Source organism: Gallinula chloropus (assembly GCF_964237585.1).
Source record: "Gallinula chloropus genome assembly, chromosome: 24".
NCBI classification, from domain to species: Eukaryota; Metazoa; Chordata; class Aves; order Gruiformes; family Rallidae; genus Gallinula; species Gallinula chloropus.
This window is the reverse complement of record NC_140109.1, coordinates 502,386-521,051: the sequence shown is the minus strand read 5'-3', so window position 1 is coordinate 521,051 and position 18,666 is coordinate 502,386. Positions and strand designations below refer to the sequence as shown.

At 44.7% G+C, this 18,666-nt stretch overlaps 1 protein-coding gene across 1 annotated transcript; it reads right to left on the bottom strand.

Moving 5' to 3' along the window:
* Positions 1-1,877: 1,877 nt before the first annotated feature.
* POU2AF1 (POU class 2 homeobox associating factor 1) lies at positions 1,878-15,459 on the bottom strand (the record flags this gene model as incomplete). The annotated part of the gene is made up of 5 exons (XM_084274847.1): positions 1,878-2,189; positions 2,610-2,881; positions 2,967-3,009; positions 3,698-3,825; positions 15,444-15,459. The coding sequence occupies 5 exons, from the start codon at positions 15,457-15,459 to the stop codon at positions 1,878-1,880; spliced, it is 771 nt and encodes a 256-aa protein (XP_084130973.1).
* Between the last annotated feature and the right edge of the window lie 3,207 nt (positions 15,460-18,666).

The window sequence follows — 18,666 nt, the reverse complement described above, 5'->3', positions numbered from 1 at the left end:
TGGTAAAGTTACTGTAGATCTTTATTGAAAAAGATTTTTGTCTTTTTCTAACCAGAACAACCCAGAAAGAAATTCTGAAACAGTTCATCATTGTTTCATATCCACACACAGAATTTACATACATTGGAGTGAAAGAAATTCAAAAGCAGTCTTAGCAACCACAGGCTTGATTCACAACTGCATTATCCCAGTTTCACCTGCTGAATGTGCCTATAAAACTGGGGTAAGCAGTGGTGAACTAAGCACCTTCTAATTCATTTCTTTGCTGGGTTTTTCTGCAAATGTAAGCCACCTCAACTACTGCTATTGTCAAACAACTATTGTTTGCTATTGCTTATGTCTTCCAGATTGGTCAATGTTAAATAACAAAATATGCTTTCCAAGTCCTAAAGACTTTTGACATGAGCTTGCAAACCTCATTTGAGCATTAATTCTAAGGTCACTTGAAATATTGCCTGGGTGCCAACTGAAGTGCTGGACAGCCGGTAATATTGCAATAAATTATTGGCAGTTAGACTTGCAAATAATAAAATGACCTAAAGATCCTGGGCTTTAGAAAGCAGAAAAACCCAGAGAAATTGTGTTCACCAGACAAGATTCCCTTGTTTATTAAGAAAACAATAAACAGAGTTAGAAGGGGATGTATCTTTTGCCTGTGGTGTGGCAATCCTGAACATCAACAATAATAGTTACAGTTGCATCAGAGGAAAAAAAGTAAAGCTACTCATTCTCCAAGCAAGAAAATCAGAAAGCTATAAAGAAAATGTGTGTGTCTGTGGGTCTGGGGGGATAAAGCACAGAGAAACTCTCCATAACAGTAAGGCACAAGAGAGGTCACTGAGGTTCCCTGGCTCAGCATAACATCAGTGACTTCACATTCAAGTGCTACAGAACAAGCAAATGCATTGCTAGCTAAGAGTAAGGCCATGAATTCCTTGTTAGATTGAAGTCCAGGTTTTTGAACACCCTGTCTTCTCAGTGATCTCCTGATATGGGGCCATGTCTTGCAACCCTGACTCGGGCAAAACTCCTGGCGACTCTCGTGGGACCAGGATCTGTCCATCAGTAGGACAGCCACTAAATCAGCCCCCCAGCTCAAAGCTGGATATTTTAGAGTCTAAAAACATTCTGCAGCTGAAAAGCTATGACTCCAAAGCACTGTCCCACACCTGAATGGGTATCTTCCATCTGAGAACTCAAACTTTTTGTCTGGGCCATTTTGTGCTGCTCTGTAAGCAGGGGTGTCTCACTGCACTGGCATTGGGTTCAGCTGTACTGGTTTTTGTCTTCAGACTAACACACCTGTACCAGCAGCACAAAAGCACACTTTGCATTTTCCTATTTTCCAAAGAGGCAGTTCAATTTGGGAAAGAAAAAATCAGTTTAGGCCCCCAAAATATTTTCTAGAGTCCTAGATCAGGTAGAGGTTCCTCCACAGGCAGGGCAAAGACATACACACACAAGGCATTTACACTGAACTCTGAAAAGAAGTCCTATTAAATGAGGTCTAGAAGGAAGTGTGCCATCACTGGATGCTACAGCTGGCCACAGCTACACTGGAGCACATCAATTTGAGTCCATGCCCTACGTCTGAGGAAAGTCACCTTGTGCTGATGCTGGGCACAAGAACTATGTGGCATCAAAAGCCTGCCTGGGCGAGGTAGCAGGAACTGTTAACAGCAGAGAAGTCTTGTACCCCCTGGGCCTCAGGACAAAGCAAGTTTCACACAACACACAGGTCATGGTGTGCTAGAGGTGGACACCAAAAATCACAAGGAAAGTTCCCACCCCACCCCCCAGCCTGCTTTTTCTCTGTACTCAAAACTCATTGCAGTGCCAGGTGGAGTGCTGAGTAGGTGAGGTACCAGATGTGCAACTTAAAGCCCTTCAACAGAGAGAGCATGGTTTAGAACATACGTATCATTGTCTTCGTCTTCTAGAAGGAGCTTCTCGATGGGCAGCGTGCCGATGACTCGCCTGGCGTCCTCCAGCTCCTGTGGGGCTGGCTCGGGGATGGAGATGGGTAAGGGCACAAACTGTGGCCCAGGAAGCGTGGAAGAAGCTGGCTGGTACTGCAGAGTGGAGGCTGGCAATGCAGATAGGGGCTGTGCCCACGGGAAGTACGTGAGAGGTGGCTGCTGCTCTGTCACTTCCAGCTGAGGCACTACGGCAGGGGTGGTGCTTCGGGGCTGTTACAAGAGAAGGCAGATAACCCAAAATAAGACAACTGGCCAGGTGGGATGGGGGAAAGACACAAAACAACAGACTAAGGATGCTCAGTCTCGCTTTTAACATCCCTTTTCCTGTCTCTCTGGGTGCAGCATTATACTGACTGTGACAGTTTTCCCACGCAGGCTCCCATGAGAGCGGTGGCTGTGGGTGTCCCAGGTGCTTGCTGACATGAGTGCAAGTTCCCTCCAGCTTTCTGTTCCCACTCCCACCCTCGGTGTAACCCATGAGACAGTTACACCCTGTGCTGAAAGCTGCTGCCTGTGACAGCCTCTCCTGTGAGATGAAGTCACGCAGCATTCTAGTGAGTAAATGATATTAGTTGCACCCAGCACTCTCTGTGGCCCTTGCTGGAAGGTGCCCAGGTATTTCTGACTTACTGCAAAGTTGGTGATCAGCGGCTGAGAAGTGTAAGTAAGAACCGATGAGGGTCCCACCAGCGTGTAACTGGGACACATGGGCTGAACATACATATCTGCTGTGTAGGGACAGCTGACTGCTTCGTGGGACATGTAATCAGGGTAAGTGGTCCACTGAGTTAAAGGCTGTAAGGATGTGGGAGAGGGCTGGGAGATCCAGCCAGAACAGAGCGCTCCTTCATCTGTGACAGGCAACGCAGGGGCAGCAACGTCCATATCAGTGCAAGGCTGGCCTAAAAAACAGGAGAGGATTAAAGCCCAGCACAGTTTTCCCTGCAGCAGGGCTGACAAACACTTAGAAAATCAGGGAAGCATTACCCATTGGTGAATAGGAAGGAAGAGGCTGATGGGGCAAAACAACCTAGAAGAGAGAAGAAAAAGACCATAAGCATTAAAGTCATTCCCCTCTAAGAAGCACAAAGGGGGACCTGCAAGCTACTGCCAACTGATTATCACCTACTACTTCAATGTCAGGGCCTGAACGTTCCCACCTGCCTCCACAGAAGGGCCAGAACAGAGCACGTCACCCAGGATGTATAATCCCAGGCCCCTTCATGGGTCCAGCCAAAGCCCACGTGTCCCTTCAGTTCAAGGGGGCCTTAAACAGTATTTAAACCTTGTGTTGCAGAGTGAATTCCTCTTCAGAGAGGACCCAGTTAATCTGCTTCCTCCTGGGAGGACAGAGAGAGGTAGGCTGGAACTAAGCAGCAGCCAAAGATGGCTCTGGCTGAATCTCTCTTTGTCCTCTGGAACAAGCTGCTTATCTTCCAAGCCACTTTCTGTTCCTAGGAATTAGATCCTACCAAAAGCAAACCACTTTCACCCTTCCAATGCTAACTGAAGGTGCTCGGCACCCCACAGGCACTCCACCTAAAGTAAAGATACATTTCATGGTATCTCCTGGTAACGTGAAGCAGTGTTGCCTTCAAAACACTTCAGAGATGCCAAGATTTCTTTCATTACCAAAGCACTGCCAGCTGGTGCCAGGGCTGGTCAATCATTTAGCTATTGAGGAAGAACTCCCCTCCTGTGTTTGCTTTCTCTCCTACCGTTGTAGCTGCCGTTGCACTGGCATTATGGACGTTTCCCCGTTTCCTTTTCAGCAGCTCCTTCACTGGCTCTTTGACACGGACACCTTGATAGGGGCGAGGCTGCGGCTGCTGTTCTGGAGCAGAAGCTGAGGGAACAAAACACCCCACGCAGGTGACATTTACTTTCTTTTCCTGCTATTTATGCAGAGCCCAAATCCCCACGGCAGCCTGCTTGTTTGCAGACTGTACCACTCAGTGTGCTCGCAGTCTGGACTCAAACATATTCTTGTTCTTAGCTAATGACGCCTTTTGGCCCATTTGTGATGTCAGATGGCACAGGTCTCCTCTCTACCTTTGCTGCTTGGATGCTGCAATCATATAGATGGATCATGAAGATAACCTAACCTGAAATAAGTGTGCCTGCGGTTCCCTCCTGCTGTGAAACAGCAGTACTCAGGAGCTCAGCCCCTTTTTGTCTGCAAAAGAGCATTCATACATAGCTCAGGCCAGGAGAGCTTAGAGGCTGTGCAGCCCAGGGGGGCTGGTTTCCCTGCCACGGTGGCAGGTGGGTTTTCAGCCCGCAGGAGCTCTGTCCTGTCAGAGTATAATGGACATGCTCCATTAAACAGGCACATTACACTAGGTATTTGTGGAAGCCAGGGAGGATGCAGCACAAGGAAAAGGGGTTGCTGCTCTTACACAGAGGGCAATACTCTGTTCCTAAAAGCAATGGCTGTCAACAGGTCTCCACCTCCTTTTGGGGATGTATTTTATAAACGTGTGAATTGAGCCACACAATCTGAAGGGAGATAAAAAACAGTGTCCCTCTTCAAAACTTATCAACCAAGTAGCCAAAAATCAAAGAGAGGGAGGCACCAAACAAATGTTGGCTTTCCTCAAACTGTCTCTAAGACTAAACCTGTCATCCTGCTGTCTTCAGCAAGGTTTCAGTGTGGTAATTGTGATGTTCCACCTTTTTAACACCTGAGCCTGAAACTCTGTTCTCTTTTGGCTTCTGAAAAGAAATGGTTTACTCCTTTCCTCCTGGCTCCACTTGTATCTGCTCTGTGTTGCGTCAGTGCCACCAGTCTGCCGTGCAGTTGATTTACACCCACTTGAAAGACCAACCAGAGCACATCCAACAGACATGTAATGCAGTTTGGTTAGTAGGTATCCAGACTATGACATAACACAATCACTGGCCAGGTAGATACATAAAAAAGTAGAGATTAGATATTCATGAGAAGTTATTTTCTCTTCTTTACTTGGAGAGAAGCTACAAATGCAGCTCGAATTAGAACAGCATCTCATTTGGAAAGCTGTTTAACTCCTCGCTGGTTTGACACGTGTGCCTCACAGCTTCCCAGAACAGGCAGGTATAATTAAGTGCCATCCTGGACCACAGTCATGTTTCTGTTCCAAACAGAGCTTTGCTCCCAGCCTGGTGTATAACGTGGTGAGCTGGGATGTGACAGAGCTTTGCAGACAGTTACACTGACAGTTTATACATCCATAAACTCTGATGCATTTTGAGAAGCAAAGCTTGCAGCCAGCCAGCCAGGCCTAGCACTGTGAGAGGAGGAAGCACAGCTCTTCATAAACCAGCATTATCTACACATATTTTACATTAAGTGTTTGGAGGCAATTGATAGAAGGAAACCATGGGATATCAAAGCTCAGAGAGGCCTGGTATTTGTAAAGCCATTGATAGCAGCAGTGCCCCTTTTTACTGCACTTTGATTTGTAAATATGCTAATTGATAAGTTTCCTTTCCTAAAGATCACAACTGGCCTTTGGTTTTATGAAGTACCAGTGGATATCCAGCTCACATCTTAAACTCAGAATATTATTCCACCCAGGAAACATTTAGTCAGATTTATATTCTGTGCTTCACATCACGGAATAGGATTAATAGCTTCACTTCTGGTCATCTCTCCCTGTTACATGCAATTATATGCACACTGAGCTGTTTGTTACACCTTAAGGGAGAGAAAAACTGAGTCTAAACACACATTGTAAGTCAACCTCAAAATTTTTGCAAGAGAATGTATCTTTCTGTTTTTTTTAATTAACTCCATATTTCCCTTCAACTTTTCTCTACCATTAACTCTTTCTGACTGACTGCACACCATTTCATCATGAGACCTCGTTCAAAAGTTATACATACTTTTGGTAGCAGATAACACTACATTTATGCATTGAACTGTTGTCTTTTTATTTTTACCTTTATGCACACTGGGAAAAACTTTACATTAAGGAAGTAGCTGGAAAAATATGATTTTTCAACCTTTTCCTGATCTACTGTGGCTTTCTGTGGACATTCTTTGTGGTACTTCAGACTGGGTTACTTGCATTCCCATATTCTGCATACAAGCATCCTCAAGGGCTTTTAATGCAGTTCATATTTTACTTGTAAAATTTAATTGGCATTAATTTATCTGAATACGAAAAACAGTGCTAAAAAGGGCTGTAGTGTGAGCTGTACTGATGACTGAAAAGGAGCTAAATACTAGACAGGAGCTCTGAATTAAAGACCATCACAAAGGTGCTTTTTTGGCCTTACCAGCAAATTATTTACACTTGGAAATTATTTACTAAAAAGCCCTGTGGGGTCAGACACTGCTCCTGTTGTTTATGTTCAGTGAAAACCTCAACTCCACCAAAGCAAATAGCTCTGCTAGAGACAGCACGAGGCCGAACCGTTCCTCTGGGCAGTGTCTTATCCCTGCATCACCCACTGATTTCAAGGGGCCTCCGTGCAGAGTTAGGGTGGGGGAAGGATGGCAGTTTCTGGCTCCAGTTTTGGGGGATGGTAAAGAAGAAATTTACTGTAAAAGCTGACAAATATACCTATTCAGAGTTTCCGGTGTAAGCAGGGCAACCAAAAAAAAAATAAAGAAGAAAAAAAAAGGAAAAAAAAAGAAGAAAAACCCCACCAAAGTCTGCAGAAGGTATTTCAGTTCCCCCAAGCTGACCTCCAGAAATAAAAATAATGCTAGCACAGCTGCTTTTCCACTGCTGAAGTGTATACCAGGGCTGAGCATTACAGACAAACCACAGCAAAATGGCTTTTGGCTTCAGTGTACAATTCCTCATGAAGTAAGAGAAGTGTGATAATTTAAAAAATAAAAGCATTTTGTGAAATAATGACAATTAAAGAATCCAGGTGAAGGAAGTACTTGAATTTAGTAGTCTCCAACTCCCTGTACCAGGGCTTAGTAAACTATAATGCCTGCCTTGGACTGAGTTTCAATAATACTCTTATTTAATTATTTATTAAATAAAATTGATTTTATTTAAGTCATAAGCTGCGAACCGAGGTCTGCACACCCAAATTACACTCAAACAGATTAAAAGGAACAGCAGAACTTGTGCTCCAGTGCCCACTCTGCTCTACCTTGACTTACACAACCCAAGGACCATAGGCACAGGGGCTTAATTTGCAGCTGCTCTCTGAAGTCAGGGCAGTATGAAGCATCAGAAATCCAGGAGGATGGAATCTAATCCAACCAGTAGGATTTACGTAGATCTATTTTAGCTCATGCAGGGCTTTTGTCAACCTGCCTTACAAACCCACGGTGTGTGTGTAGGTTTAGGCTCCTTTCATCAGGGTTTTATCACTCACTGGGTTTGTAATGTCAACAAACGTTGACAAAAGCCTAGCACAAACCTTGGAGGCTTTGGAGTAATCTTTTAAAGTGGCTGGATAACTCAACAGCTAATGAACAAGCACAGGTACCAAACGTGGCAGTCCCACTGGCTCTAGGTATCAAGTGACAACAGGAGAAAGCCCATAATGATGTTTGATTTCAGAGCTCTCTGCAACTCAGCCTGAAACTGTTCAGATTGCACAGACAAGGCTGAAGTTCCCCACTTCCAGTGGACTCTGGACAAAGATTCGACAGCTCCATTTGAGGAGTTGCTAAAGGTCAGCCCACACGGATTATCCCTTTGCCAACTGGTTTGCACCTAGGAAAACAATTGTAATTCCTGAAGAGTACAAGTCCATGTGGTGATGAACAGAGGAGCTTGCTGTCTGCTTTTGAGCACCAGCTCCAACCCCAGCTCACAAGGTGAAAAGAGCTTCAGAAATATGCTTCACAAGACCCCTTGCTGAAGGTGAGCAAAAAGCTGAGCAGACTAACACTTTGGGAGGTAATCCTATAAACCCCATCCTTCAGTGGTTTGAGACCTTTCAGGGACAGGTTGGATGGGGCCCTGGGCAACCTTGTGTAGATTCAGGCCTGAGGTTGGTGTCCCTGCCTGTGGCAGGGGGGTTGGAGCTCTATGATCCTTGGGGTCCCTTCCAACCCAGCCCAGTCTATGATTCTATGTCCAGAGCATCTAGTGGGATGGTCAGCAGTGTCCAAGGCATTGCTAAACAAAGCAAGCAACTTCAAAATGCACCTTGTTCTATGTTTTTAATTCAACCATGGCTAAAACCAGAGGGAATATAATGGCAAAACAGCTGTTGGAAGGCTGCAAGTATCGAAGCATGAAAAGTTTCAGATCACTAAACCTTCACGTTAGCACAACCAGCCTTCACACACACGTGAGCTGCAAGATCAGTTTAAACCTTCATCCTTGCAAACAAGTCACAATGATTTCCCATCAGGCCAGCGCTCAGTTTGAAACACACTGCTAATCTTTAAGAACTAATGACACGCTTGTCACTGGTTCAGAAGATTTACTGTGTCTTTGCTCACACAATGACCTGTGATAAGCTTATCAACTGATCGGCGTTAACAGCGTAAATATTTGTCTTTTTTCTTTCCCCTCCAGTATAATGACAAAATGAAAAGAAACACAATAGAAAACATTTTCTCATTTGCAGTAACACCAAAAAGCAAACAGTGACTCTTGAATAATGATGATAATAATAACAAAAAAATTAGATTGCAATTAACAAATAGCGAGTCTTTGGCTTGGATGTTGAAGACCAAATCACATCAGGCAGCTGCTGACATTTTTATTGTCCACAGTGAACTTTGGCTAATAAACAGGAAAAAAATGTGGCTGAGCTTTGTATACACTGCCTAGATACTCAGACTCCAGCCAAAACCTTTGTACAAGACACCAATGCCCATTGACCAAGGGACTAAGTATTTCACCATGGCTGTCTGCACTTTACATTGACTCCAGATTGAAAGAATTTTGCAGGGCTCTCTAAGTTTTCAAGCTAGTAATAGCATTTTGGGTCCGCTGCTGCTTTGGAAATGAATGATGTGATTAGAGCTGACCCCAGAACTGAAACAGCTCCTTGTAAGATATTGATAACGTTCCAGAGGACATCATGGATCGCTGCAAAAAGCACCGTGGTGAAAGGCAGCTCTTAAGGGCTAGGCAGGCAATCCTTTGTATGAGAATTATTTACACCCAGCCAACCTAACCAGCCATAGTAGGGGATCAAGAAGGAAGGAAAAGAAGTAAGGAAAAGAAAGCCCAATTCTGAGCTCTGCTGGGATCCCTGTGCAAGATAGAGGGAAGGGTCACACAGTCTGTAGACCTCCAAAGTTATTCAGCTGTCTGAGGATCAGTGCTTTAACAGAACTGTCAAAAGCACCTCTCAGTGGTTTTAGAGATCCCTGCAAAGGAGGATCTGAAGTTCTTGGGCATTTAGATTCCCCTTGAAAAAAGAACTTTAGAAATCTACACAACCAGCAGAAAAGCAGTCCTTATTCCCTCTGCCTGTCTTGTGTTTGTCCCACTCTGACAACAACTTGCCAGTCCCCACAGGGACATTTAGATGGCACTGGAGAGGTAATCCAACTGCAGCCATTCTCATGGCAACAGCCAGGGCTTGGATGCTTTGACTAATCACACCACCAGTGCCCATTTATGCAAGCCAGTAAATAGTGTCATGTTTGTTCAGGTCTCGGTGCTCCCTCAAGCAGAGCCATCCAGCTAGGAGTCAAAGTAAATCACAGAATGAGACTTCCCCAGTCCTGCCCAGAGAAGATGAGCCCTGTCCTAATTTGCTAGAGTGAAAAAAGGGAGCAATCTTTCTTTTTCTCTGAGCCGTGGCAACTCCAGGGCAGGAACACAAAGCCCTGAAATTCATTTAAATGCCCAAGATCCCAGATCTCATAACAGGGAATCATGTTCTTCATTTCAACCCCATCCCTAGCCCTCAGCATCCTCCACAGTCTGTCCCCTTTTTCACTGATCTCACCAAAGTGAAACACTCTGCAGTGACCCAGCTGCAGCTCACGCTCTTGGAAACAAAATTCAGCTATTTCTACCAAGATTCATCTTAGCAAGTTGTGTTGGTGCTAACAGGCTTGGGTGACTAGTAGGTCCCTAGTACCTGGCCTAAACTGACTAATACAGACATAATAAATGCTCTGTCTGGCCCTGAGAATGAAAAACCTGCCATACCGTGCTCAGACAGAGAATCATGTGTACAGCACTGCTAAGCAAATAATTAAATGACTCAGAAAACATTTATCTGCATTCACTTTGGCTATTGCTTGATCCATTACCTTGTCAATAGCCTTTCCATCCGAAAATATATCTCAAGCCCCCAAGCTTTTCATGCCAAGGTGCATTTGAAGGGCTGAACATGCAGCTCTTTTTGTGTGTCTGACACATCCCAAATCACCTTTTCAAGTGTTACCATTATTTTTTGTAGACCATCCTGACAAGGAAAACTGGAGTGGTTTGTTGTCTGTACTGTTTCTTGCAGTATCAGTTGTTATTTCAATAAGGATTTAGTTCAACAGAAAGCACTAAGCAAACATCTGGGCAGAGAATCTGCTCTACTATAAACAGAAGAGCTCGGAGCATGAGCAAAAGATCTGAGCAATGGTTCATTGCTCAGCATAAGGAAACGAACTTGGGAGGGTTCTGAGCATAATTAGATAATAGACTAAATATTTCACTTGCTTACCAACAACCCAGCGTAGGATTTGACTAGCTCTCTTTCTGCTCTCTTACTTAGCACTCTAACTACCAAAGTCAGTGAAACATATTAGTTTGACAGTGGTTTATTTAAAAATCATGTCTAGTATCTTTATTTTCAGGCATTTATCTGCAGTAGGAAGATTGAGAAGAATCAAACTGTCCTTGATTCTAGCAGATCCATGTGCCCTTGAACCCTACCTGCACCGTTCTTGGGGCATGACTTGGGGCTTTTGACTTCTGTCCTTTTAAAAAAGGCCTCCTGGATGATCTGAATGAGTGAAGTCAGGAAAGAACTGTGCAGAACCTACATGCTGTGCCAACACAAGGACAGTATTGCAGATCAGCAAACAAAATATGACTGTGTAGTTTTCCACCTAGAGAGAAACAAAGTCAAGGGGAAACCTGAAGACACTCAGGAAACAGGATGAAAGGCTGGTTAGAAATCCCTGCTGCTCTGAAGGGAAAGAAAAAGGAAAAAGAGAGGGAAGGGAGGGAAGAGAGGGCCTTCCAAGTGCCAGATAGGAGTTGGATTGATTTGCCATGTAGCGGTGAGGGCTACTAAAAATTACCTGCTTCAGAAGAAGAGAGCCCCTGTTACAAAGGGGAAGCTGAGATAGACAGAAAGTGTCTCAACCATGAGTCTCACCCGCACGTCCTAATTCCTCCCAGCCCATAATACTCTTTCCATTTTAGTAATGCAAGCTTTCCATTTAATTGCTTCTGTGGTCATTCGTAGAGCCTGACACCTGCTTTGTGAAGCATGGATGGGCTCAACTTTCATAATATCCATCTTTCCCAGTGAGGCTTTACCAAAATTAAAACTCTCAAGGTGCAGCACATTGCAGTTTCACGTCTCAGTCTCATTAGCTGATACTTTCAGAAAGGCTGTGTAGAGCTCCACATCTGTTGTGGGCAGAAAAGCCCTTGTGCTCTCAAAAAAGCATTTGGGAAGAGGGTTTTCAAAAGGTGCAAATCCCTGTATCTCAGTTGCATGGGAAGCCAAGCCATCAGTGGAACAGGTAAATAGCTGAACGTCTGCCTTACGTGCAGAAGGCCCTTAGGAGTGCAGCAGGACTTGAATGTCCAAAGCATTTTGACCTAGCAAAGCATTTTGACCTGGCCTTAAGCACCCCCTAAGCGTTAAACTCATTCAACCTGCTTGTGTACCCTCTCAAAACAGAAACCACTTGCACCAAAGGTACCTTCATTCTGTCTTCAAAACACACCTCGGAGTAACTCTCTGCACAGAAACACACAGGGGGAGAGCAGCTGGTGCTGCCCACTAGAGATTCCCCATCCCTTGAGGGGGCGTTGGGCCGCGGGCCGGGCCTGCTTCCATTCAGCAGAATCCTGCCAAAAGCTGGGAAGCCCCGACCAGTCACTTCTCTTCTGCCGTGGGAGGGGATGCTTTCGGGCTGAGACACGCGCTGGGGTTTTGCTGAGCGGAAGAGCTCTGGGCCCCACTCCTGCAGAGAAACGCACTGTGCCGTGACCCCGAGGGAACCATTTCCAGCGTGCAGAGCCAGCCATGCGAGACTCCCGGGGGGCAAGAGCCTCTGACCACAGCAGCTGAGGGCAAGGTCTGTTAGTTTGCCTTCTGGTCCTGCCGGGCTTCCTACAGCAGGGTCCCCTGAAGAAGAGGGACGCTGCCCCTCAGAAGGTAGCCCATGAGTAATGCCCTCTGGTGAGGTCACACCTCCTGAAATGAGTTCTTGTGTCACTCTTGGGCTTTCAGTTTGGGAGAGCTTTTTGTTCGTTGGTGACTGTTGTTGTTTTGTTTTATTTGTATAGCTGCCCAAAACACATGGAAATGACACCATTCCTTTTAAAACCCCATTTTGATTTTGCTAAACCCCAAATTTAATCCAAATCTAGGTGTCCTGATGATAGAGGTTGCCAGGACTTCTATACAGTCTCCTTTCACACAGGAACAAAACCTTCTGTCTCTGCCTTTGCTTTCAAGCTGACACTGCATTTGACCAAAACTGCAAATGCGTTCCAGCCAGGGAACCAGCTTGGTACCAGTAAGGCAGGAATACTTGAGCATCCAGCATGCCTTCTACTTCCCGCAGCAACACAATGCTACAGAACCTCCTCATATCCCCATATTCCCTAGTCACTCTGCTGTTTAAGCATGTAAAGTTGGACTTAATAATTGGCTTGGTTTTTAATCCAGTCTCCTTCAGAAACCAGATCCATACTATGAAGTTAGTGTAGAAGCCTTGGGAAATGAAGTTACTTACTCCCATTGGCTTTCACTGGCACTTCAGATTGTGCCTTCATTGGTCTTCCTTCTAGCTCATTGGTCTTCCTTCTAGCTCAGTGGTTGCAGCATCCCTGCTGTCTCTGACGGATCCCAAGTGGGATAAGCATCTCTGACATGTACCCAGTACATGCTCACACACCTCTCTAGCCTGGTTACTGTATAATGCAGCATCTGAGACCACAGGACAGTAATTTATCTGCAAGGTGAGACACGTCAAACCCTGATATCTGTTCCTGGGAGAGCATGGCCTGGTATCAGCCTAGGTCTCATTTACCCATCTCTCTGGGAGCAGGTCTGCAAAACAACACAGTTGCTCTCGCTGGCACCACGACCATCTGTTTCTACAAGGAATGCTTTGTCTCATACTTGGGCAAAAGTTCCAGCCACCCCTCAGAAGCTCCCCACAGAATTACTGCCCCTCTATCCAGGATGCCCTTTTGCCAGAATACTGAAGGAACTCATTTTAGTTGTACTGAAACTCTCTACGTGGCTGAGGAAAGCTCCTCCTATTTCCTAAGGAGGGAGCAGAGTAGAGTAGGGCTTCTGTGCTCTCAATATCAGCTTAGGGTTCACACAAGCATGCCCCAAGTTCCTTGGTCATCCATACTACCTCTACATCAATCTATACTTCAGAGCAAGCTGATGGCTTGCCTGTGGGCACTGGGACATCCATGTGGTCAAAGGTGTTTTGGACCAGATGTTGCAGGAAATTTCTCTGGTGGCACTAACAGGAAATACAGGTGCACCAGAGAGACCAAATGGAGACACACAGAGATACCAACAAGTCTAACCTCCACTGAAGACACTGGGCCATGACACCTGAATACCTGTACTGATCTGAGCAGTCTAAAGTCACTCGGGGTCTCCAGTAGAGCAGGCAATCGCACCCGAGCTGCTTGCATCCCAGTCATCAGAATACTCTTCCTGTCTACCTTCAAAGCCAAGGCACATAATTCACTACTGTGATGGGATAGAAAAGAAGCCAGGTTAATAAGGTAACAGTTCCACGTTGGGAAAAGGAACCCTAACCATACAGTGACACAGCAGACACCAACAGCCAGCACAGACCCAGCCAGGCAGCACCTACAGACATCTCCCCTCAGCCCCTTCTGCATCTTGGTAATGCAATGCCAGGCTCCTCCAGCAACCAGCTCAGGAACTGGAGAGGAGTCTGGCTGCTCCATCAACAGCATGGAGAGGACTTCCTCAGCAGCAGAAGTCAAATCAAGACAGTTCCTATGTCTCATGCAGCCCAGCAGCACTACTGTAACAGGAGATTCGAGCCTTGGGCAGGTCAGGGAACATGGAGGGACAAGCAGGTATTGGTCAGATGTTTTGTTCAGAAACCATCAACAGAGAATGGCTGACATCAAGATACAGGTTTTGACCTCTTCTCATGTAGGCTTGTCATTCCTGCTTACCTTTGAAAGCACTGCACGATTTAACAGCAGGAAAAATACCAATTCAGTTACCAATTTCATTCTGCCTATAACCTCAGGTGGTTAGTATTACTTTGTCATTGCAGGAAAACAAACAAACAAACCAACAAGCCAACCAACCATTAATGACTTTTGAGATGAAAAACAAGATTCCAGGTTTAAATCTAATCACCTTGCAGAATGCTCCACATCCTAAACGTAATGATTCTGGAAACAGGAGATGAAGGAGGACACAAGGTGTGTTGCCATAGCTGTGCTCTTGCTGCTGGATATTTGTAAGAAAAATCTAAGCACTATTGAATTTCACAAATATACATTTGAGCTTCCAAAGTGTTCAGCTGATAAAAGCATGAGAAATGTGTAACAGAGAAAATGAATTAACTGCTAATAACATCAGAAAGCACATGCATAGTGAAGCAACCTCTGAGCAGCTGACAAGCTGTTCTATAAAAAAGATTAATATTAGTTCCATATCAGGTGAGTCACTAGGAAATGTTTAAGAAATTAGCTTCTTCCAGTCAGGTGTATTGTGTTGTTACAGGTTAATGGGACGGCGTGGGGAAACACAGAGGATGGACAGCTGCAAAAACCAGCATCACCTACAGATCCAGACAGTGAGAATGAAAGCCTTGCAAGCAGCAAATGCCTATCTGTATTACCATCAATAAACTATTCGAGCAAAGGTGGGCCAAGAGGAGTGAAATTATGTTGAAAACAAGAAAACTGATTTCCTGTCAAGTCATAACTGCATTGCCCTCAACTGCTTTGGTTCCTTATCTTTTTTATTAGTTGAAAAAAGCACATATCAAAAAAAAAGGCACAGAAATAAGATTTCTCACAGGTTTCACTTTTAAAAAGGAAAATTTTCTGGTATGTAACCACTGTAACCTTTGATATAATACCTGCATCCTGTTATTGTTTTTATGAATCATAGTCTTCCACTTGATTCATAGTGATGAATGCCAACAAAGCAGCAATGCCGCCCTGTGTTAATATCCCTGCTGGAAAATTAGCATCATATGCCTTAATCACTCGCCTCTCTTGAGCCACGCAGCTCTTCACGAGCGCTGCCTCCCGTGCTACGCTCATGCTCACTTATTCGTTACAACCCTCAGCTTCTATCACAGGTAGGAAAAACAAATCAGAGCTCACTTACATTTTTGCCAGTGCATATTCTGGGTCAGGACGGAGCCTTTTTTTCTCTTTGATGAAGATAGCCTGCCTTTTGTTTAATAGCTAATGTGTGTTTGACTCCTTTTCGGGGATGTGATAACTGACTGTCAGGATGTTTCTTTCAGCTCTTTAAAAGCCCCATGTTCCCGCTGAACCCTGTGACGTCATCACATCCTCCCAACCACAACCACTTCTACATTTTCCCTTGCTCTGTGTTGTTCTTCACGACGATCAACACTGTTCCTCCAAGAGCAGCGAGCTCGGGAAGATATTATGCACAGCAGGGTGCTCGGCGTCGCCAAAATGTATTTGAACCCAAAAAGTCACGGGGCTTGTATCATCCATTTGCACAGTTAGGTCACACAGAAACACAAGGGGCTTTTAGTAAGAATTTCATCTCCTGGGGCATTAAGGATAGTCTTGTTTTGCCCAAGACAGCATTCAGCTGCTTCAGAGAGCCTAACTACTGGCTCTGTAGACTTGAGCTAGACCGAAGCAGCCCAGATGCCACGTCTGCCTGGCCCTTTAAATACACACCACTTCTAAAATACAAAACTTGAGTGTTTGCTCCTGTCTTATGAGAATCTCAACTCCCTGGGGCCACTAAATTTGAACTTATGAGGAAACACCTGTAAACACTTCAAGCCTCATTAAGCGAGGACATCCTTCATTTAAAAAAGAAACTCTTTTTTTCTGTTTTGTTTTTATCAAAATACAACACTTCCTATGAAAGGAGAGACAGCCCTTCCAAAACAGCTCGCAAAGCCAAAGGAAGGCTGAGAGAGACTTGGGTTCAAGTAAGTTCTTCGCATTAACAGCACTGTGACATCTTACTTATTCATGCCATTGCATGAACATAATCTCTTGGACCTCTTAAAATCAGTCCACAAAATGACTTAGGAGTCTTGCTCCCAGATAAGTATCTTGGATTCTGTCACTCCTGCCTTCCTGATCGGTTTTTAATCACTGGATTGCCATGGCCTCACATTTTGCTCTCACAAATTTCTCTTTATGCAAAGCAAACAAGGTGGGATCTGGTCCAGGAGTCTGGGCCAGGAGACTATGGAAAGAATTTCATCCTTCCAGGGATGCCAAACACCTCTTGAGAGTGGGTTTATTTTGTGAACCATTTTGCAACGCACCAGTAGCATTCCATTTAATTAACCCCCCCCCAAATTAATCAAATGAAGAGCTATGCCTGATTGTATTCCCTCTGGTTCAAAGATTAGTCCAAAAACCCATGAAAAAGCAATCCCCAGAGGAAGCCGAGTGGAAGGAACTAAGGAATGTGCACCTCCTTACTGCTGTCCTCCGAAATAGCAGCCACCTCCTCAGTTCTCGGTCGTGAGGACATTGTTTAGCCACATTTTGCATATCTGCATTAATGCTTACTAATGGGCACACAGCTTAGTGATAGGCTGCTCAGGTTAGCTTAGCACTTCATAGATTTATCCAGGCCTAGAGGTTGGTGTCCCTGCCTGTGGCAGGGGGTTGGAACTCTGATCCTTGGGATCCCTTCCAACCCAGACCAGTCTGTGATTCTGTGACAGATGGACAGGTAAGCTAGAGTCCAACTCGTAGCCCAGTACAGTCAGGTGAAGTAAGGAATAACATTGAAACTGGCTTCAGTGGCATTTCAGTTACACCCAAGCAGGAAGAATCTGAGGACTCTCGTGTCTGTGATACAAAAACAGTATCATATTTCTCCCTAAACTAATGGAACTTCATTTTAGAAACACCTGAAATGTGTAGTATTAAGATAAATGCTTGTGATGCAAGAAGAAATCTCTCCCTGACCAATCTGACCTGCATTCAGAGCGACTGAAAAGCACCATGGAAAATCAAGGGTTTAGACAGTTTTCTGCCAGGAATAATACCTTTTCTTTAAAGTATGAGAACACATTCTGTGTACATTTGTGCTCTGCAGAGTAGTAGAAGCTCAGTCTGAGATTTGTGCACACCAGGTCTTACGTATATGTGAAGGCAGACGGCACGATACACCAACAGTAAATATTAAAACTCATATTAAAAGAATCTAGATATGCATATCATCTCACCTCTAACTGTGCTTTAGCTGTGCTTAGAAAAGCTGTGGATAACATTAAATGACTCAGGATTAGCATTAAATGACTCAGGATTAAACTGTTTCTAATGTCTTTACATCAGTACTTAAAAAATACAAAGTCAGGCAGATAAAGTCTTGTTGCAATAAGCACCTAAAATGAGGAAGCTGCAAGAAAGGGCATGTTTCCCACAGATAAAACAGCCAGCACTGTTTTGGTGGCTGTAACTGTCCATTTCCATATTTTATACACCGTTACCAGATAAACTTTTGACTTATTAACAAAGAATCCCTCTCCAAAAAGTAACTTCACCATTACGAATTGAGATATAAAGGGGCACGTGTGTGTAGCTTGGTGACCCTACACCATACCAGACAAAAATCAAAGCTCTGCCAAATCTTTTTCGTTTCGTGCATTTTACAGAAAACCACAATTTGGTTAAGGACTGCTTTACTGATCAGGTCCAAAGGAAGAAAGAAAAGCAGAAAGAAAGATGAAAAACATCACTTAGGAAGTCTCACACCTGCCTCTTCCTCTAACCACTGTTTGCAAGTCATGATTCGAGTTGATAGGCTATAAATATGGCTAGGGCCTAGGCTATTGTTAGACAATCACACAGCATCAGCAGCAGGAAAGCTTCTTGTGGATAGCTGTACCTTTAAGAGACACTCAGAAAATTCACTGCAGCCTTTGCCTCTAGATGACTAGATGCAAATCCAGCTGCCTCGGGTCGTGCCTTGACCCGCTCACCATGAAACCAAAGCAACGAGCTCTGCGTCAGGCTGCAGTCAGAGTCAGTCAAAGCCTGGTCTGGCAAGGAACCTTTCTGCCCTGAGTCAGGGTACAATTTCCCATTTTCCAGGTGGCTACACCCCGAGTCATGTTCAGAAAACAAAAGATGCCCTGACAGCATTATAAGTGGGTCCGAGCCCCGTGCCACACACAGCTTTTCAAAGGGTATCTGAGCTGCAGAGCACATTCCAGCGCTCATCCGCTGTACACAGAGCAGAAACCCTGCTCTTTAGGCCTACAGTGAGGTGTGTTTCTCCTAAGCAAATTCTCTGGTCCAAATCCAGGATTACAGCACGTGCCAGTGTATCCCTGCAGCTGATCTCAGCGAAGGATGGTAAGAGCAGAGTGCAA